The sequence below is a fragment of the Crocodylus porosus genome, unplaced genomic scaffold (assembly GCF_001723895.1).
Source record: "Crocodylus porosus isolate Cpor-Errol unplaced genomic scaffold, CroPor_comp1, whole genome shotgun sequence".
In the NCBI taxonomy this organism is placed as follows: domain Eukaryota; kingdom Metazoa; phylum Chordata; order Crocodylia; family Crocodylidae; genus Crocodylus; species Crocodylus porosus.
Genome location: NW_017728943.1, coordinates 70,585,472 through 70,607,260, shown reverse-complemented (window position 1 = coordinate 70,607,260; position 21,789 = coordinate 70,585,472). Strand labels below are relative to the sequence as shown.

At 45.6% G+C, this 21,789-nt stretch overlaps 1 protein-coding gene across 1 annotated transcript in view; it reads right to left on the bottom strand.

Annotated features, from left to right (window-relative positions):
• DNAH14 (dynein axonemal heavy chain 14) overlaps positions 1–21,789 on the bottom strand; it is a gene marked incomplete at its 5' end in the record, with an annotated part of 314,106 nt that overhangs the window by 130,685 nt on the left and 161,632 nt on the right. The window contains 3 exons of the mRNA XM_019548582.1: positions 3,394–3,555; positions 16,420–16,536; positions 19,299–19,560. Of these exons, the coding sequence (XP_019404127.1) occupies positions 3,394–3,555; positions 16,420–16,536; positions 19,299–19,560 (541 nt within the window). The remainder of the gene's footprint in view (positions 1–3,393; positions 3,556–16,419; positions 16,537–19,298; positions 19,561–21,789) is intronic.

Here is a 21,789-nt window from a genome sequence, read left to right as displayed (position 1 = left end):
TCTGTACGTTGTTCCTCTCACTGCACATAGAATCGTGTTATGCCAGATTAGGTCCCCGATCCAATTATCCTAATGTATAAAAATTGAAATTTGATGATTAATGAAAACTGTTGGGCATGTAGGTGTAGCAAACAGATACTACCAGGAATATGGTAGAAAATATCAATGATATTACTTGCAAAATATGACTTCTTCCACTATTGCTCCATTTATTTTTCCATTCCAGACCCTGATCTGGACTTTTTAATACGTTAAAATAGGGGCACCAGATCTGTACTGCGGGCCTCCCTGGGGCACAGGGCAGCCATGGCAGGGATGGTGGGACCGGGGAGGATGATGGCAGGGATGGTGGCAGTAGGGCAAATGATGGTAGCCCAAGTGGCTTCAGGGAAAGCAGGACTGTGTCCACAGAGCCCTTACTTGTCTTCCTGCTGACAATAGCCAAGTCCACTAGGACCCAGAGGCCTCAGATTCTGCAGCAGGTCACGACCCTCTAACCAGGCTCCCCAACTTCTGGTAGCCTGCTGGTAGCCCAGTGGGTAGGATGAAGCAACTCCAAAGGTTGGATCCAGCCCATGGGCCATGTATTTGACACCCTTGCCTTAAAAAAAAAAAAAAAAATCTACAAAGGACAAAAAAACTGACAAAAGCAGCATGTCATGAATACTGAGGACTGTGAAGTGCAAGGGGAAATGTGTTCATGCCAATCTTCATCAAATGTGTTCACCCAACCTAAATCTATTATTGCTTTTTCTCAACTAACAAATTAATAACTAAGAGCCAAAAACTACATAAAATATGAAACTTTAAAATGTTGTTCATGACAAAAGAATTTGGGAAAAGATATCCCAGTTCTGTATATTTAGTGCAAGTCAGTTTAGGGCTCACCTCTCCAGTTTTATTGGCAGTCAATTGCTCATCCAGTATTTTGCTAAATGCTTTATTAACAGCTTGCTGTGAGATTGGTAAGGACAGCTAACCTACAATGAACGCTACTTTACGGAAATAGTTACATAAATACTAATGGAATATTCTGGGCACAGCTACACGTGCTATGAATGCATCTGAATAAATTCTGGTCCCAGGGGCAGGAAGTCATCTGGGGTAAAAGGATCCCAGCAAGATAAACATCCAATTGACTCTTAAAGGAGTCCAGAGTAGGTGCTTGCACCACCTCTGGCGGCAGTCTGTTCCAGGCCTTGGGGGCTCAGACAGTAAAGAAATTCTTCCTTATGTCCAGCCTGAAATGGTCTTGGAGGAGTTTGTGACCATTTAAACTTGTCATCCCACGAAGTGCTCTGGTGAACAGGTGTTTCCCTAGAACCTGATGTACACCCCTTATATACTTATAGGCAGCCACCAGGTTCCCCCTGAACCTGTGCTTTTCCAAGCTAAGGAGTCCCATAGCTCTCAGCCTCTCATCGTAACACCTGCTTTCCTGCCCTCTGATCATGTGCGTGACTCTCCTCTGGACTCTCTCAAGCTTCTCCACATCCTTTTTGAATTGTGGAGCCCAGAATTGGATGCAGTACTCCAGCTGTGGCCTCACCATGCCAAGTACAGTGGGAGGATGACATCCTGGGATTTGCTGGAGAAGCATCTATGGATGCAAGCCAGAATTTTGCCTGCTTTGCTGGCTGCAACATCACATTTGTGCCTTATATTCATTTTGTGGTCAATCATGACCCCTAGTCCCTTTCAGCCATGGTGCTAGCAAGCGTAGCACTGCCGAGCCTATAAGCATTCTGCGGGTTTTTCTTCCCAAGGTAGAGTACCTTGCATTTTTTGGTGTTGAAGGCCATCAGGTTTTTGTCTGCCCATTTTCTGAGCCTGTCCAGGCTGGCCTGGACCACCATCCTGTCCTCAGGTGTGAATGCTTTACCCCAAAGTTTGGTGTCATCAGCGAACTTGGCCAGTCCACTACTGACACCAATGTTCACATCATTAATGAAGATGTTGAAAAGGATAGGCCAAAGGACAGAACCTTGAGGGACCCAACTGGCCACAGTGCACCACAATGATTGACTTCCATCAACTACCACTCTCTGGGTCTGACCTCAGAGCCAGTTCCCCAGCTAGCGGACTGATGTAGCTAAGGCCACAGTTGACCAGTTTTTCTATAAAATGATCATGGGATACCAGATCGAAAGCTTTTTTAAAAATCAAGATATATGACAGCAATCTCTTCTTCCTTGTCCAGGTGATATGTCACCTGGTCGTAGGAGATGAGATTAGTCAGGCAAGACCGACCCACAGCAAACCTGTGCTAGCTATCCCTCAGGATGTTGCCTTCAGCCAGTTTGTCAAAAATGGTCCCTTTGATAATTTTTTCCAAGATCTTTCCTGGGATAGAGGTCAGGCTGATGGGCCTATTGTTCCTTGGATCTACTTTTCTCCCTTTCTTGAAGACAGGCACCACACTGGCCTTCTTCCAATCTTCGGGCAGTTTGCCTGAGCGCCATGAGTTCTCGAAGATCCGTGCCAGTGGCAGAGGTGTTCCTTCACATGGTCAAGATTGATGAAAGGTAACAATTCTCCCTCACCCTGGTCATCCCATACCGTATTGCGCAGGGCCATCCCTTGGGGCTGGTGAAAAAATGACGCAAAATACCCATTAAGCTGGTTGCCTTTTTCCTGGGTGTCGGTTGTCAGTTGACCCATATGGTAACCAAATGTTACCTTTGCTTTTGCTCCAACTCCCCACATATCTAAAGGACTTTTTATTATCCTTGATATGTGTAGTCAGTTGGAGTTCAGTTGCAGCCTTGGCTTTCCTGGTTTGCTCCCTACAGGTCTGGACCAGTGCAGAGTACTCCTCCTTTGGAGTGGATCCAGTCTTCTGTCCTTTATAGGTCTTTCTTTTTAGATGTAGGAGGTCCACTAGTTCCTTGCAGAGCCAAGGGGGTTGCTGTGCCCTGCCTTTCCTCTGAGATGGGATAAATTTTGCTTGAGCTTCTAGGATCGCTCCCTTGAGAAGCAACCACTCTTCCTGAACTCCCCTCCTCTTTGGGTCGTGGTCCCTTAGGTCCTCACCAACAAGCCTCCTGAGCTTGCCAAAGTCAGTTTTCCTGAAGTCGAGGACTTCTGTAAAGCTGGCAAGTCAGTCAGCAAAGCAGAGGATGGTGAAGGTGATCAGTTCATGGTCACTGTCTCCTAGCTTCCTTTCAATTGTTAGGTCGCTGATTAAGTCATCCCCCATTGCCAGTACCAGGTCAAACTATACTTGAGTTTATGACTTTGTTGTTTTTTTTTAATAGCACTTATCAATAAAAATAACTGCAAAAATAATAAAAACCTGACCACACAGGCCTTATTTTAGAATTATATAGAATTAAACACTATTGATAGACTACAAGATTTCTTGGGTATTTAAAAGTTGACAGTTTTTGTTACCTGTGATAAGTACTGGATGTTTATTCATTAAAAGAAGGCTTGTTAGAAAAGAATAGCAAATTGTGTCCATATTTGGAATAAATTTAAGAATCTCAGTTTCACTTCCTTGACTCTTCATTTCATCACTCCTAGATGCTGGAGGATCTGAAGTGGATGTAGTAGCTATATAACAAAAGCAGACAGACACAAACACAGCTATTACTTTTTGATACTTTGGGACTTTGACATTTTGGGACTTTTTACAAGCTTAACAAAATTAGGTTGTATTCTGCCCAGGCTGCCCCCATATTGAAAAAAAAGAAACACTCTTTCCTATGCTTCCTTCTCAACGTAATAATGCAATGCTTCCACATTGCCCTATTATTGCATCAATTTATACTAGTGTCTACTTTCCTGCAGGGCACCTTTGCTGTCACCAACTCCCTGCTGATTCCCAGGTCATGAACCTTACAGTTGCATCTCCTCCAAGGGAGGGAGCTGAGTTGCTTAGGAACTGGCAATTCCTATTATGGGTTAGGTGAGGAAAAGCAGAATCATAATTTGATAAGATATGTGCCCTGGATGCAAACCCCAATAGCCCCATCAGAGACACTGATGTGACAGAACATGTCAGCAGCTGGGAAATTAATGCCCTCTAAAACTGCTTCTGTCTCCCAGTGCTGCTTAAACCCATTACCACTGGGACTTGGCAACAATTAATTCAGTGGCACCTATCTGCCCTGAGTGCTGTCCTTACATCCACGTACCACTCTGAGTGCTGTTCCAAACCTTAACCCCACCATTCCAGCCACCAACCCAAGTGTTGCTAGCATCCTCTTTTAATCAGTGCCTGAGGCTCATGCCCTGGTCACCCACTGCTAGTTATACCATTGTGGAGAAGAATAAAAATGAGGGACTGCTGTTGGTTTGCACAAACTGGGCACCTCTATATGTGCAATTGATGTGCACAAATAAACACTGCAGCTTATTGCTCTGGAGTTTTTTTTTGCTCTTGGATGCGCCATTTGAATGTGCACCCAGGAGCAAAAAACTCTGGAACAATTAGCTCCCAAGTTTATTCATGCACAGCACATGGAGCCCCGTGAAAGTAATCTGGGCTGTCAGGGGACCGAAGAGGTTAGCCTTCCAGCCCAGGGCTGCTCCGACACGGCTCCACATGGTGTGTGTGTGTGTGGGTGTGGGTGTGGGTGTGGTGGTGGGGGAGGAGGGGCTGGCTGAGGCACAAGGGTGCTGCTCGTGCATCAGCTAGCTGCTCTACTACATGTGGAGTCTTGTTGGCTCCATGTGCTGTGGAGTAGCTGGCTGGGGCATGAGGGTGCTTCAGTCAGCTCCTCCACAGCCCCTGCAGCCCTGGGGCTTTACATGCTATAGAGCAGCTGGCTGGGGCACAAGGGTGCTTCAGCTAAGGGGCTGCCAGCTGCGTAGCCCCGTGCTTAAGCATCCTCATGCCCCAGCCAGCCCTGTCACCTTATATATGTGCATTTAAGCACAGTAATTTACTGTGCTGTTGGATAGTACTTGCGTCTGACATAACTATCAGATAATGCAGTAAAGTAGTCTACTCCAGCCTAATTACCACGCATGTGTAGATGGTGATTCTTTGCTGTGCAGTAAATTAATCTACTGCACAGTAAGGCACATGTGGAGAAAGAAAGAAGCAGCATAGCTCCAAGACAGCTCTGGTTCCTCTTGCTCTTCTTGTGAGAAAGTTTGAGAGGAAAATTTAGCCTGTTTCTTTGTAATGATCCGCTTGACCAGTTAATTACTGTTTCACTATCAATCCCTTTAGAAGAAAAAACCCCACCTTACTATGAATAGTAGTGCATATAATCCAAAACAGTGCCAATAAATTGGCGAGTTATTTCTTTATGGTGGGGCAGAAGGATCTTAAGACTCAGGAAGTAGAAGTGGGGGAAGATTCAGAAACAGAGCTTTGAAAATATTTTGGTTTTCCTGCAGAATGAAAATTTGGCTAAAATTTGTTTAAAACTGTATAAAATCTTTTGTTTGAACCAAAACATTTAATAGCAATTTTGTTTTCCTTCTTCAATAGCGATTAACTTACTTTTCAAATTTCATTTTGAAATGAAAAATTATTAGTTTTAAATTTTTTCACTTTTTCCCTGATAAAACTATCTGTCACATGTGACATGGATGTACAAATAGTGTTAGTTAACTGGTGTAAAGCTATTTCTGTGAATAAAATCATCAACCAAAGAAAACACGTCAACCAGCTCTACTCAAACTCTTCGTTATAGTTTATAAAGTACTCAGATACCTAAACAATAAGTTCAGCCTACATAGTTCATATCTGACACCAGGTCTTACTACACATCTCTAAAGTGCCTAGCCATCTTTAGTTATTCTAAAATATAATATTTTAATTAGATGACTATGCAATACATAACATATTTTTACACTTAGTCTCTGCAGAATGTCTACTAAAGTAAGTTATAAAATTATATTAATCAAGAACTTTGTAAACAGAAGTGGAATTGTTTTGAAATCCCAGTAGTCACTGACATTTAGCAAATTTAATTTAATTATGTTAGTATAACCTATCCATCTGTTAATATGCACTTTAAAAAGAAAATAAAAGAAAAAATCAGGGGAACTGATGTTTCCTTTTTCTAAAAAGGTTATATTGATAGAATAATAAATACATCTGTTTTTAAACAAAATTGTCAAAAAAATAAAATTCAGACATTTTAAAATATTTTTTCTTTATGAATAAATCCCTTTGAACTCAGTGGATTTATCCACATGCAAAAGTTACTGAAACAGATTTGATTTTTCTCTCTTTTACTGCCTCTTCCTCAGTCTCCTGGTCTTGGAGGTCTTGATCCTTTCTTGAAATTTATGAAGGGACATAAGCCTAGTTATAGGTATAGGCAACAGTATGAGTCCTTCTATCAGAATATATTCCTATTCAGAATGGCTGAGAAAAATTATATGAGGGGTATTTGTTTCCCAACTTTTAATGTCTATTCATAGGAATGTCCTCATGCATCTCTGCTCATACGATCACAAAAGTAACAAATACATGGATGACATCTCTCACACATTTGACCAGTGAGCTGGGCCTCATTTATGCACTTTTACCTCACAGGACCTCTCTCCACCCCCACTCTTGGTTACATGGAGGCAGCCCTCTGCCCCCCAGCTGCTGTGAGCCGCCTCTGGCTCAGTCTTGCTCCCAACTCGGCTGCAGGAAGGCTTGGGGCACAAAGCCCAGCACACAGCAGCCTCATCCCATGCACAGATTGCAGGGGGCATGTGCCCTCCGGGCCTCTGCCAGGGTGCATGCAGTGGCAGGAGCCCCCCTGTGTACCTGAATGAGCCTCCCGGGCTCTAACCCTTCCCCAGTCTGGCCTGGCCAGGGCCCAACTCACCCAGGTGCAGGGGGCACGGCGGGGGGGGGTTGTCCCATTTCCACAGCCCAGCCCCAACGCCTGTGGCTCAGCCCAGCCACAGGCATCCCTCTGCTCCCAATTGCAGAGCCTCTGACAGTTGATTTTAGTCAGAGATTGACTGTCTGAGGCTCTCCAATCAACCAGCTGATTTCAACTGACCAGCTGGTGACCACTGCTTTATGGAGACTGAGGTGATAAAAATCACTCTTTTGCACAAATGTCTGTGCATCCTCCATGGATGCAGCTTTTCAAGCCAGTTCCAAAGACATCATATTCTACAAAATGATCAATGCATATCTATGTTACTATGGAAAATTCAGAGGATTTGAGCCAAATCCTGTAGAGCAGGGAAGCATAAGTAGTCTCATTAGCTGTAGTATGATTCTTCCCATTCCTAATTGCTTTGCCTCCCAACTGCTTCATTTCCTATGTAATTTAGATTAAAGGTTTTCAGAAGACTGAAAGAGTACAAAATCAGATAGTGAGTTTTCATGCATTTTTCCTTATAATACTATGGATTAAGGCAAAATGAAAGTAGGACTCACTAGGTGAATCTATATGTGCAAATAATGTGGGATCAGTTTACTCTAGAGTAAGCTGTCTCAGGTACGCATCTACATATGCAGGCATGCGGGAGCAGATTTGCTGCTCCTAGCAGCAGACTGCTCCCACTCCCTGCAGCCCTGCATTGGGCCCAGAACCAGATTAACACATAAGCACACTAGGCACATGCCTGGGGCCATCAGTGAAAAAGGAGCCCTGTTGTGCTTATTTTATATAATTATTGAGTGGAAAAAATAATATAAATATATACTATTAAGTAGGGGCCCATGAGTTTGTTTGCCTAGGCCCCACTAAAGGGTTAATTTGGCCCTGACTGGGCCCCTGCACCAGGGGCTAGCAGAGAGCATGGGGCCAGGAGACAGCTGTCCTCTGGCCGGGGCCTGGAGATTGCTCCCTATCCCTGTGAGCTGCCTGAGGTTGAGGCGGGCTCCACCACTAGAGCTCAGGAAGTAACAATGTCACCCTGCTCAGGCAGCAGGGAGCTCCCAGTTCCCACTCTACAAGCCTGGGGCCTGGGCTGGGACATTCTTATCTCTCAGCCCAAACTCTGTGGTCACGATCAGGAAGCAGGGCTGGGAGCTCCCTGCTGCCGGGGCAGAGGGACAGTGTCCCTGTCTGGCCTCCAGTGGCAGAGCCTGCCCTGGCATCAGGCAGCTCCTGGGGGCAGGGAACAATCACCCACCCCTGCTGCCTGGCTGACCAAGAGCACGTTTGCTCCCAGTCAGCTGTCTGCATGTGCCTTACTGTATACTAAGACAATTGAGAGTCAGTTTGCTACTTGAATTTACAGGCAGCAAATTTACTCATCATTAAAGCAAATTACGATGCAGTAAGCATCTGAACGTGTAGACGGTGATGCTTACTGTGCAGTAATTGGCTCTAATCTTGAGTAAAGCATCACATGTAGACACACCCACTGTTAATGAAAAGATAGGTTATTTCTCACTATATCTATTACAACAAGGATTTTTCATAACCTTATGTCCATAATTACTCTATTCTGATTACCTCCTGTACTCAAAAGTTTAAGTTGCATGCCAAAGACACTAGCTTCAGCAGAAAGGATATTGAATTTGCACAAGGCAAAAACCCATCAAAACAAAAGTGGCTCTGCCAAGCAGCTGACAAAGAAGATGTGGCAGAAATTGTTTTAAGAAAGTTAAAATAACTATATACTCATCTGTGACTAGATGCACAAAATTAACATTTACTAAAGTACACTGTGCAAAATTAGATTTAAAACACTTCAAAGCCTATTGCTGACTGCTGGAAAGAAGAAAAATCACTCTTATTTATATATTTATATTTATATAAAATTGCTATTTTTGAAGGTATTTGTTAGATACAGTTCCTCTCCTCTTTGTCTACATGTTTCTGTGATTTGTGTGCTCAAAATTATTCTATAAAAGTATATTTCTCTTTCAGTGAACAGAAGATTATAAGCAGCATATAACTATCTCCAAGTACTAGTTCTTTTTGACTTAGCCCTGAATGGACCAGAAAAAAATTGCAGATAAACACCAATATAGTATACTGGTATATTAAGAATAGGCACAGTAGTTAGGCACTGATTCTTGCCAACCAAGACAATGCTCATGCGTTAATTTAAAAAACAAAGCACTATGGGGGAGTGCATACATATATAGCCCCCTAGCTGTAGTGATACCAAGTTGCCTCAAAAGCACACTATTCAGCCAAGGAGCCTGTCAGAGAGGCAGCGGCAACAGAGTGGATATCTCTTTAGGTTAGGGGTAGGCAACCCCTGGCATGCATGCCAAGAGTGTGGCACATGAAGACATTTTGTTTGGCATGGGTGCCTTGGGGCAGACAGGGCTGTGGGAAGGAACTTCCAGGGGTCTAATCCTTGTTGTGGCAGTGTAGCTCCAGCCCCTTCCCTGCTGTTCTCCTTGAGGTGTGTGTACCCACTGCCAGCAATTTTCAAGTTCTTGAGTTTGGAAGCTTAGGTTCCTTTTAATGTAATAATAAATATGCCAATAAATATATTCATGCGAATAGGACAGAGAGAGAGAGCATGCCTACTTAATATATTTCAGGGATCACTTCTATAGTTTATTCTCTAACAATGAAAAAAAAAAATCAGAGGAAATATATCTGTTGAAAAAGCAAATGAAAGAATAATTTGCCCAGACCACTGGAGAACATGACTCCAAACCAAAATACCATTTTCTGTTGAAATTTCAGTTTTATAATCATAAAATACAGATACTATTGACAGAAACAGAAGAATTCTTTGGCTCATGGATATGAACATACACAAAAATACACATAGGCCCCTGGCAGATGTTACACTTAAGATGTGATTAACCTGTTAATTGGATCTTAAATAGTTACCCTGCTACATGTTCAGACCATTAATGGTGTGATAATATTTGAAACAAGCTACCCAGCCAGAGCTGCCCAGAGTGTGGTTTAAAGTCCCCAGCAAGGGAAGTCAAAGGCTCCTCCTCCCCATGAGCCTTTGCTCCCCTGCACCAGGCAGCTGGGCCAGTGCTGCCTAGTATGAGGTTTTGACAATCAGGTAATGAATTGGCCCCAGCCCAGACAGCTTCAGGTCTCAAAGCCAGGGCTATTCAGGGCTGAAAATCTGTTGACTGTCAGGGTGAACTGGTCCTGTGACTGTACAGAATTGGGGCCAGCAATCAGCTAATTGTTGGCCTCACTCCTTAGACATCCCTAGGTCTTGAATGGGAGCTGGAACTCTCCATCAGGACTGACAATCAATATATTATCAGCCCTGCATGCAGGCACCTGGCTTCCAACTTGTCAGTGCAGAAGGACCATGGGTTCTCCCTGCAGTGGCAAGTAGTAACAGCCCCTATTGGGATCTGATCCCCAAATCCCACCTCCTGCCAGGCATGTGTGGCCTGACAGGAGATGCGATTTCTGCTATTTGGGATCAGATCCCATCATGCCATTAAACAAATATATGTCAGGGACCATAGAAGATGAAGATTAAACAGACTAACCCAATTAGAGGAAAGAGTCATTTGATATGCTAGCTGGTATGTTCTGAGGGGAAAAAAAAAAGAACTGAATTTGTAAGAGGAGTAATTACTGGATTATTTTATTTGATATAAAACAGAATTTTGTTTTTGATTTTTGAAGGATTATTTTTATTTCAAGTCATTGTTTGAGTTCTTATGAACTAATTTTAAAATAACATTATTTGTTTATTATAACTTGAACACTAATCCAACTCTTATACTTCACACTCTTCAGAAACACAGTTACAATTTTAATTCAGGTGCAATATAGCACATTCATTTTTAATCACTATTGTATTCTTGTTCTGTCTGTCTCCCTCTCTCTCTCCCCCCTCTCAAAGCTTTAGCATTCGTGACAGAAAATGTCCTCGAAATGTCATCTTAACTCTGAGCATGCATGATCTTTACAATAATCACCACATCCCTAATCTTTTTTGCTCTCAACATCCATTGTGCCTGATATTTTGACTCTGGAAATCTACTTTAATTATTTTTAAACATTTGGCACAGAGGAATTCCAGATTTTGAAATTAAAGCTTGAGTGGAAAGTATGCCCTGTGCATAATGTTATGTCACAGATCCTATCAAAGATCTGTAAGGTTTGTAATAATGCTAAAACTTTGAGTTTGGATATTACACACACGGCATCTCACTTATTTCTAGTAACTGAACACATTTCAGCTCCAAGTGAAATGACCCCACTTTTTCCAGCTACAAAAAATGCATCTACAATTATGTATTCCCCAAATGTAGGTCATTTAGATGTCCATCACACTGAATGGAACAGAAAACTGGTATCTTTTAAGTTGGGGTGCTCAAGTGCAGGGCAGGGCTCCACAGGAGTCTTAAAATTTGGCAGTGGGGGAGCAGTGGCAGCATTAATTGACACTCCACAGCTGACAAATGTCTAGACCCATGAGAAACCTAGCAGTAAATAGCATGGCCTGTGTACTAGACTGGTTGTGCAAGTCTGGAGTGTACAAGGCCTGATCTAGGTGCACAGGGCTCGGTGGCACAGGGCCTGATCCAGACAGTGCAAGGCTAGATCTGGGTTGCATGAGACCAGATCCTGGCATGTGGGGCCCAATCCTCTGCACCGAATCCACACAAGTTCTGGCTTGTGGACCAGCCCTGTGACACTTATCTGGCTCACTGGATTGCAAGGTTGAGCAGCATTCTAAGTAGCTTAAGGAGCAAATGAAGAACAAAACTATCCCCTAAAATATTTGCATCTGCATAAGCAGATGTTAGTACCCGAAAACTTCACCAATTATTTGAAGTGGAAATGAAAAACACTATTACTTTAGGCAGTACAGGATTTGTCTAGTCTAGAAGAAATGCCACAAACTATTGAAAGCAAAGCAGGTTGCAAAGTCAATAAGTAGGAGGCAATACAGTGAAAACAATGGAAAAATTGAGAAGGAGAAATATTTTTAATGATATCCTATATTACTCATCTAAGGATAATGTAATAGAAAGGACTCAGGGTTTGAGTCTGACATTTTACTCTGCAGCAATTAAGATTAAGGGTATGGGAAGTTTAATTAGCACATTTACTTAAATCCAAGACAAGGTGTCCCCCACATTAAACACTGGAAAGAAAACTCCTCATCTTGGATTCAGAGTACAAGGCAGTGGGGAGCAGGTGGCTGCAATAGCTCCAGCTCTGGCTCCAATCCAGGGCAGCAGTGGCAGCTCTGGTTGCAGCTCTTGCTCTGACTCTGACCCTGTCCTGGGGCTGAGGCCAGGGCCAGAACTGCCATCAGGCCAGGCAGGGGCTGGAGCCAGCATGTGTGGGGCCAGGTCTGGGCCAGTGCCAAGACTGATGGTAAGCACTGGTGTGTGTGGGGTGGGCAGACAGCAGTGGGTGGACAAGATGGGGGGGCACAGGTACTAGGTAGACAAGTGGCAGAGGGGGCAAGTAGCAGAGGAGGGCAGGTGCTAGAGGGCACATGCTGGAGGGCACAGGTACTACAGAAGCATAGGCACTATGGATGGGAACAGTCAGCAGGGTTGGTAAGTGGCAGGGAGGGAGGAACAGGCAGGCTCCAGGGAATACAGACTCCAATAGGGGCAGGCAGTAGGAAGGATAAGTAGTAGGGAGCCAGACGCCAAGGAACACAGGCACTATGGGGAGCAAGTGGCAGGGAGGTAGCAGGTGCCAGACACCAGGGGGACAAGCAGCAGGGGAGGCAAGTGGAGGGAGGGGTGCTAAGAGGCACAGGCCCTGTCGGGGATAGGCACTGGGGGGTGGATGAGAAGCAGGCAGCAGCAGGGAAAAGGGGCAGGGGCATCAGGCATCAAGGGACACAGGTTCTGGGGGGTAATGGTCAGGGGTCAGGCCACTTGACTTCCTCTACGACCTGCCTCCCACCATGTACCCCTGCTGCTGTGTTTCTCACTGCAGTAGTGTTGGGGGAACAAATTTAAGACAACCCTGCAACAGTTAGTTCCTGAACATGGAAAATTACAGCAAAGTTATAAATTTACTACATACAGAATCTAATTATGGGGGGTTGTAACAGAGGACCCAAACCCTGTTACTTGGACACAATGGAGGGGGAGGAAAACCCAATCAGTGCATCCAGAGCATGTGCCAAAGCAGTCTATGTGAAGGTGGGAGGCCAGGCAGATGGCATCAAAAGAGAAAGACTGTGAAAGATATTTGGGATGAGATGGAGGTTTGAAGCAGCCAGTCAAGGAAAAGGGAATTTGCACCAGGGAGCTGAGGGTTCCTGTCACTTTAAGAGGATTCAGTGGAAGGAGTGCAGGCTGACCCTTAATTAAGAAAGTAAAACCCTTGGGCATGGCTGGGCGAGGGTAGCGGGGCTCCCAAGCATATAAGTCCGGTCCCTGAGCCAGAGCAGGCAGTAAGGCCCTGCAGGCTGCAGGGAGAAGAGCTCCCACAGGGAAGCTGACTATGGGAAGCAATGCCTAGGGAAAGCCAAGCTACCCACAAGAGTGAGAGCAGGCCTAGCCTAGCCCTGGGAGTTATAGTTTATGGGAGGCAAACTTTGTGAAAGCAGTTCGTGCATATTTCAGTTGTACTGGTACATGGTTGTTTATGTTTGTTGAATAACTGAGGGACTGTGTGTGGCAATAGGGATGGAAGAGCAATGAGTAGGGTATGCTATGAGACTTTTCAATGTGGGGGTCTGAACTCCAAGCCAAGCAGGGCAGGGTGAGCCCATGGAGTACAAAAAGGAGACTAAAAAGAGCACAGAGCTCACCAGCTTCTAAGGGCACCCTCACCTCTTCAACAACATCAAAGACGTGGCAAATGAGACATGAAGGGAAGACCCTGAGAGGTGGGAGCAAAGATTGATCAGGACTTAGGCAGCCATCAAGGGGGGCACTATAGCAGTACTAGGTCCTGTTACAGGGGTCATCTTAAATTTGAAGTCTTGGATTCGGGTAAATATGGTAAACAAAAGTACTTAGGGTCTGCTAAATTTTATCAAATTGCATTCCATTAAAATAATTACACTACAAAAAACCTGGTGGAAAGCACCACTTATTTCTGCACATCATGAAAAGCAAATTTTCTGGTAAAACTTATTTCCAAGCATAGCTTTAATTTACTTAAAAGTAAATTAAAACAAAGACACTACAATATGTGATTTGTACATTCCAGATTTTCAAACCCTATGCGGTAATTTAGTGCTATGATTTCCAATGTACTGGCTATTTTAAAGTACAAAAAGTTAAAAAAAAAAAAAAAAACACCCCAAAATTAGGAAACTAGATTCAGGAAACCAGTAATGGGAAATGGACAAATCTTTTACATTGACATTACTTATCAAAATACCACCCGTCTTTGTGGCATGTCAAATGATACTACTGTCTGATAGCTGTTCAGCAGCCTATGTGAAATAAAATAGTTTCTGTCTAGTAACTAGTTCATAGTATTAGACAGCCTCATCCCAACAACTGTTACTGCGCTAGGAAGTCTGTTGGTTATTGTGGAAAGTGGGGCTCCCTGCCTAGCCACAGTGCTAGGTTCCTCACTTGTCTTTAGGCATGTCTCCCATGCCTTGTTCTTATTAATTAGGATGTTAATCGAGCGGGAAGCTGCCCATTATTGCCTCCTGATATTTGGGGGTGTCTGCAGCTCCATACCTCCCATACACTACAGCCCAAGCCTCACAGATGGCATCCAGCTGTTAGCCACGCCAGCCCCACACTGGGCTCCAGAATCCTCCTATCAGGACACCACTTAGATCCCTCCACTCAGGCAGCCTACTCCACCGTCATTTGGGCTGCCAAGCTCCCAGCAGCCATCTCCCCTCTCGGTTGTGGTCCCCCAGGACCTTCGGCCACACAGGCCCTGGTCTCACCTCCAAGGCCAGGTGGGACCCCAGGCCCTCAGCTCTGGGTGTCCCTCGTGGTGGGCCCCTGGTCCTTTTGACCTTCCTGATCCTGGCCCCAGCACTGACCAGTCAAGGGAGTGCTCCACCTCTGGCCTCTCTCACTAACCCCACACTATCTCTCGGGTCCACCTTCCTGGATGTGGGAGCTGGGGTACCTCACACCATGACTGGTGCTACTTAACATCTTACTTTTGACCCACACTTGGCCTCCCAGCAGCAGAGGACTTACCAGAGTCAGGACTCACCCTTCTCTCTCTTGGGCTGAGCCCCTTTTACTCAGCCTCTGGCTCAAACTTCAGCCGCAGGCACCCGAAGACCTACCTGGGCCTCCTCCCCTCACTCGGGGCTCCACACCACCCCCTCACTTGGGGCTACTCATCTCTTCCCCCTTCACTGGGGCTCCATACCGCCCCCTTCACTGGGGGCCATAGGGCTTTCCTCCCCAGCAGATTCAGGTGACCGCAGCCATGCCTGGCCCCCACTCTCCTTCCTCAGGGTCTTGCACCCCACAGGGCTCTGGTGGCCACAGCCATGCCTGGCCCCAACGCTCCATCCTCAGGTCTTGCACCTTACAGGGCTCAGGTGGCTGCAGCCATGCCTGGCCCCAACTGCCTCCGGTGTCATGCAACCCACCCGAAGGTGTCCCCTACCTTTGGTGCCCCTACCTGCCTTTCACCAGGGCAATAACTAGCTCGGTGTTTCCTGGGGGCTCCCGCACCACTGAGAGCCCCACCAGGCCACCCACTCCCAGCAGGTCATAGTTTTAGGTCATTCCCAGGACCAGGAGCCTCCTAATCATCCCCTACAGCTCCTCCCTTACCTCCAGGATGATACACAAAGCCCTACAACTAGGCAATGTTACTACCTGCCCAGTCAGGGGCTTACTGAGCTCTTTATATAGGCAGACAGAGCTCTAAAATGGCTGCTGTATTCAAGTACCTGCTGGCTGCTTAGCTTTGGTCTTCGAGTGGTAGGCACCAACAGTGCCGTGCTACACACCTTCCCCCTTTAAATGCTACCTGTGGGGCTTCCCCTGCTGCTCCTCCAAAGCAGGCTCCCACGGGAGCCTGTGGGAGCCCCTAAGTAGCAAGCCACACACCTTCCCCCTTTGAATGAATTCTGGGGGGGAGGGGGGGTTCCCTAGGCTGCCTTCACTGCTGGGCTCTGCTCCAGCCTATTGCAGCCTCTGCCACGTGGTGAGCACCCCAGGGGTGCTCCACCACCGTTATCTCAGCAGGGACATAAAATAGAGGCTGTACTCTCTGCTTTTTAGGGCAGCCTGTGTCCACCTCTTACACTTAATATAGGACACTTGATGCCCAAAAGCTTGTCTAACAGCTTTCCTGACTATACAGCTGGCCTGAGAAAGGGTATCACAAAATATTTTTGCTTCTCAGAGATAAAGACATATCTGATGAAATAACCTACCTTCTTACCCATGCATGTGATCTCTTTAATAAATCTGAAGCAAAATACAAGGCCAACATAGGAAAATATTTATACTAGAAGTTATCTATATTGTATTTGTTTTAAAGATGGACAACTCCAGTCTACTGTGGTACAATTTCTTCACTTTTGTAAGTGAAGAAATGTAAATGGAAAAAAAAATATTCCTCCCATTAATTATAAAGCAGTTAAATGTCTATCAAAAGGATTTTCATTAATGAATCTTACCTTGTTGAATTAGAAACTGAGTGGTAGGAACTAAGTCTGTCCATGGTGCAAAATCACCTGTTTGTAAATCCACAAAATAAGCAAAGATAACCCTGTCTCCTGATGGAAACTGAACACCTGTAAAGTCAGCAACAGAGATACACTTAGGCAACAAGACAAGACACTTAAGTAGCAAGACATCCTCAGCTAGTACGTATTAGAATTTGAAGTTAATAAATCTATGACAATTTATACTAGCTGATGATCTGCGTCAGAGAAGCAGAAATTTCACACTGTTCTTATATGCTCAGTAACATAAAGCCATGTAGCTAAACAAAATTAACAACTCCAGAACTTCAGAGTTTTTGCTACTTTGTGAACAGATTTTTATTTCAGCAATCACCTGACGTGGGAATTATGGCTGGTGTACCCTGACAGGTTTACCTATTCCAATTAGAGCATTAATAATTAATGTGACCATGTTCAATTGGAAGTGGTTCTGTGACTGAGTTTTAAAATGGAGGACACTTATACAAGTGCAGTCAGGCCCCTGAAAGTGCTCTACAACTGTACCATGATACATGCACAGCTGCAGAGTGCTTTTAAAACGGCCAACTGTGCAAAAAAATTTTCCCCTACAGTTAATTTTTTGAGCATTGGGGCTATCAGCAGGGTGGTCCGTTTGGGACAGTCCCATTGGGGTTGTCCTTACCTCCAGGGCTGTCAGCAGGGGGAGGAAAGGGCAGAAGAGGAGGGAGGGAGGGAGCAGTACCAAGCTGCCGGCTGGGGTTTTCTGTCTGGCTGAAGCTGGAAGTGGGGGAGGGATGGAATGGAGCCCTCCTCGCTACCCTGGCTGGCGTACTGCGGGTAGCTGGGCTGGCCTCACAAGGTGAGGGGGCTCCCTTCTTCACCCCACCTCCAGCTCTGGCCGCACAAAGCAGAGAGGGGGAAAGGAGCAGCATGAACTGCCAGCTTGTGTGGCCTGAGCTGGAGATGGATGGGGGATGGAATGGAGCCCCTTTGCCTTGCAGGTCCAGCCCAGCTCCCCTCAATACCCCAACTAGGGTAGCTCAGCAGGGAGGAGCTGTAAAGCTGTGGGGGGGGTCCATTCCACCCCCTCCCCCCCCAGCTCCAGCCAGGTAGCAAACTCCAAGCTGCAGCTCCAGTGGAGGGGGCAGGGCTGGTGAGAGGAGTGGTTCAGCAGCCCTCTTGGATGCTTCAGGGGCGCCCCTGCCTGCTTGCCAGGGTTAGTGATGGCAGGCTCCAGCCCCTGTATCCCAACCCAGCAGGTGAACGTCTGTTGGATTGGGGACCAGGAGGAGGGACTGTAACTCATAGCACTTTGTAGAAAGTGCCATGAGTTAGAGCATGGTCAAGGTATGTCTGTCAGCATCCAGAGATAATTATTATCCAACTTTTGTTCTTTTATCTTTAGGTTGTATACAGTTTAAAAAATGTTCAAAACCAGATATGAATATGTGGATTTAAACAATACATATGATCATATAGTACTGAATGTTCTCATACATAACCCTAAATATAACATGCTCCCAGTTTCTGAAAAGGTAGCATGAAAGAAAAAAAGATCTTACTTTGGGTAATAATCTGAATAGCAGCAGATAGGAAGCTGAAACTGCTCCTAAGCATGCTGTCAACCCCATGTGCTGGATTGGGCTGACAAACTGATCCCAGGAGACAGCCTAATCTGGTGTACAGGGCCATGTCATGCAGCCAGGGGCACTCCCTACAGGTTCAGAAATTTGGCAGCAAAGGAGTCATGGCAGCATTAATACATGTGACTCCTAGTGTGCATCTACTTGAGATGCTTTACTGTGCAGTACAGCAATTTACTGTGCAGTAAGTGTGCATGTCTACATGTGCGTACATTTGCTGTGCAGTAAACTGCTTTAATCATAAGTAGATTTGCTACGTGAAAATTCAAGTAGCAAATTTACTTGCAGTTAGTTACAGCACAGTAGTACTCATGTAGACACCTGACCAGGAGCAAATGTGCTACCAGTAAGCCAGGCAGCAGGGGGTGGGAGATTGCTCCCTGCTGCCGGGGTGGGCTCTGCCGCTGGAGCCTGGGAGGGTATTATGACCCCCTACCCCGGCAGCAGGGAGCTTCCAGCCCTGTGCTCCAAGATCACGATTAGGTTGTGGGGGCTGGGAATCCCCACTGATCCAGGGGCTCGCTCCTAGCTGCCCCACTGGCAGATTGGGGTAGGAACCTGCAACCTGCCCCTCCCCTGCAACTCTTTTCAAGTTTCCTGCCCCCAGTCGGAGAGCTGGGGCCAGAAGCTTCCTGCTGCCAGGGCAAGGGGATGTTGTCTTCTACCCAGGCTCTGGTGGTGGAGCCTGCCCCCAGCAGCAGGGAGCAATGTCTCAGCCATTGCCAGGAGACTGGCCCTGTGCTCCCTGCCAGCCCCTGGGCTAGCGTCCAGGGGGAGCCTAGAGCTCCCTCTGGTTGCTGCAGGGGGCTGGTACAGTGCTGGAGGGGGTGGGAACAGATTGCTGTCAGGAGCAGCAAATCTGCTCATAAGTCCCCGCATGCGTAAATGCCTGCCTGAGTGCATTTACTCATGAGAAATTTACTTGTGAGTAAACTTCTCCCAGATCAAATGCATGTGTAGACACACCTCTAGAGATGTGACAATTCAGGCTGCCACCACTCCTCTGCTACCAAATTTCCATATTCTTTGGGTTCTGTTTTTCTTGCATATAATGTGCAGCCCAGTTTTCATCAGATGCTTTTGGAGAAAAGGGTATAGGTTATATAGGAGAAAATACAGTATTACAAATTTTACTTCTGAAAAAAATTAAATCTTTCAATTAATTACAATATTATCACTGTAAATGTAATGAATGGCATGCAGTACAGAACTTATATTGAAAATTACCAGTAGGTGGTTCTCCTTCAAATATATCACGAACAAGATTATTGAAACTGTGCGTTACATTTACAAGACATTCATCTGTGGTATTTATGACAATCAAAGAGTCCTCCTCATAATCATCTTTTCTTCTTAAAACTCCACCAACTGCCCAAGTAAATGCAAATACATAGAGTTTTCCTAACAGTGACGGCAGTTTGTCAGGATATTTTTCCAGGAACCATTTCTTATCTTCCCTATAATAAATTAAAAAGAAATAGAGTTCAGTAGTTTAGCAAGCTATTACCATTAATCTCAAATGTTTCATTGCCATTAACTAACATATGTTTTAAACTTAAGGTATACTCCATCTAGATGTATAAACATATGGACTCGTGGGGTGACATTTTCAAAAGACATGCATACCTACTAACAGCCAAATGGGGTGCAAAATATTGCATAGCTATTGAATACCAGAGAATAAATAAGTTTGTAGAACTGCTGCCAAGATTTTTCAACAAGTAAGAAATGTTAAGAATGTGACTTTTCATCTTCTGATACATTAGAACAGCACCTTACAATGTAAGTCAGAGAAAAATAAATTATTTACCACAGTAACTGGAGTTCTGCAAGGTTTGTTGTCCATATGTATATGTCACTGTGGGTACACATGTTCCAAGCACTCAAGCTTGAAGACATTTTTGTCCTTGGCATATGCACCCTCTTCTTCCCTGTACTTTGTGCTGAAGTCATACCAATTGGTGCATACCTCCCACACTTCAGTTTTTCTAAAAGCATCTCTCATCTCAAGGAGCTTCCTGTTATCTATTTGACTACAGTTTTACAGATATCTGCTTGCCTGTATGCATATACCACAGTGTATCACTCCAAAGAAGCTCAATTCATACAAAGGCTTAGCCAGTTGGTCCCAAGCCTGTAGCAGTGCATGGGATTCTTCCATCCTAGGTGCAGGACTTTGCACTTGTCTTTGCTGAACCTCATGAGATTTCTTTCAACCCAATCCTCCAATTTGTTTAGGTCACTCTGAATCCTAGCCCTACCCTCCCAGCATATGTACAGTCCCCCAGCTTGGTGTCATCTGTGAACTTGCTTAGGATGCTGCAGGGTGGTGGCAGCAGCAGTGGGGAGGAGCCACAAGGCAGCCCAGGTGCAGACTCTGGGCAGCAACAGCCGGAAGGGCCCTGGGGCACACCTGCCACCAGGTCCTGCTTTTTCTTGGTGCCCAGCACTGGCTTCTGTTGCTCACTGTGGGCAGGGCTGCCTATCTTTGTCTCTCCCTCTTCTCACCTCCCCCGCTGAACCCTCCTGCACCTACAGCACATCCCTGTAGCTTATGCCAGTTCCTGCTCCACATGTTGGAAGGAGGGCCCAGTGGGCACCAGCATCAGCTGTGGATGCAACCGGCAGGTTCTTGTTGGAGATCAGGGCATCTGCCCAAGTCTGCAGGTAATGCTGCTGCAGTCCCAGGCAGTCTTCCCAATCCTCAGTGGAAGCCTGCTGGCTGTATCCACAGCTGATACCAGCAAGTGCCCGGCTCTGTTTCTGGTGCACAGGACAGGAGCTATCGTAAGCTATGGACCCACCCACCTGGCACAGCGTAGCAGCTGGAGCCACCAGCTCCCCACAGGCCAGATCCCATGACTTTGAGGCCGCTGACCCCAAATGACAGATGCAATTAGTCGGTGGGCTAGATCCAGCCCTGGGCCATATTTTGCCCACCCCTGGGTTAGGCATTATCCTATGCCTTCTCCAGCTCTGATTTTGAAACTGGGCAATAGCAGCCAAGAGTAAGATACACGAGTCAAGGAGAAAGAACAAGTTAACTTCTGAGTTCCAGCCTAGACCCTTGTTCCTAATAGGGCAGAAATTTTCCCACTATTTGCCACTCATTTTATCTAATGACAATGTTCAGTGGCTCAGTTTCAAAAGGCATGCTGAAGAGAGGACTGGATAATGCCTAATCTGTGTTGTGATGATTCAAGCAATGTACTAGAAAGTCAGAGAGATACAGATTAAAACCTTATTTCCAAGAGGAGAGACTTTAAAACCTGGGTCTCCTTTTTCCTGGGTAAGTACCCTTAGCAGGATGCAGAAAGGGTAATAGAATTTCATACAATATCTGCCACAGAAAGGTCTTAGTAACCATTTTTCTTTACTACCAGGGCTAAGAATGCTTCTCAAAAGTCATGTGGTGACTTGCCCACAAAGACAACTAATTTCTTTATACCATAGAGCATGGGCATCAAAAATCAGCTCTGCAGGTCATATCCAGCCCACAGAGCCCCCTTATCTGGTCCTCAGTGCTGCCTCTGTATCTCATAGTTGACCCACAAGCAAGATGTAGGATGCACATCACAGGCGGTGCCTGCTCTGGGAAGTCTGCTCCACATAGTGCCCTGGCAGGCATCACCTGCTGTCTGTATTCTGGGCCGGCTGGAATGGATGTCACATGCAGTGCAGTCATGGACTGTTGGGGGGGTCCTACATGTTTCATAGT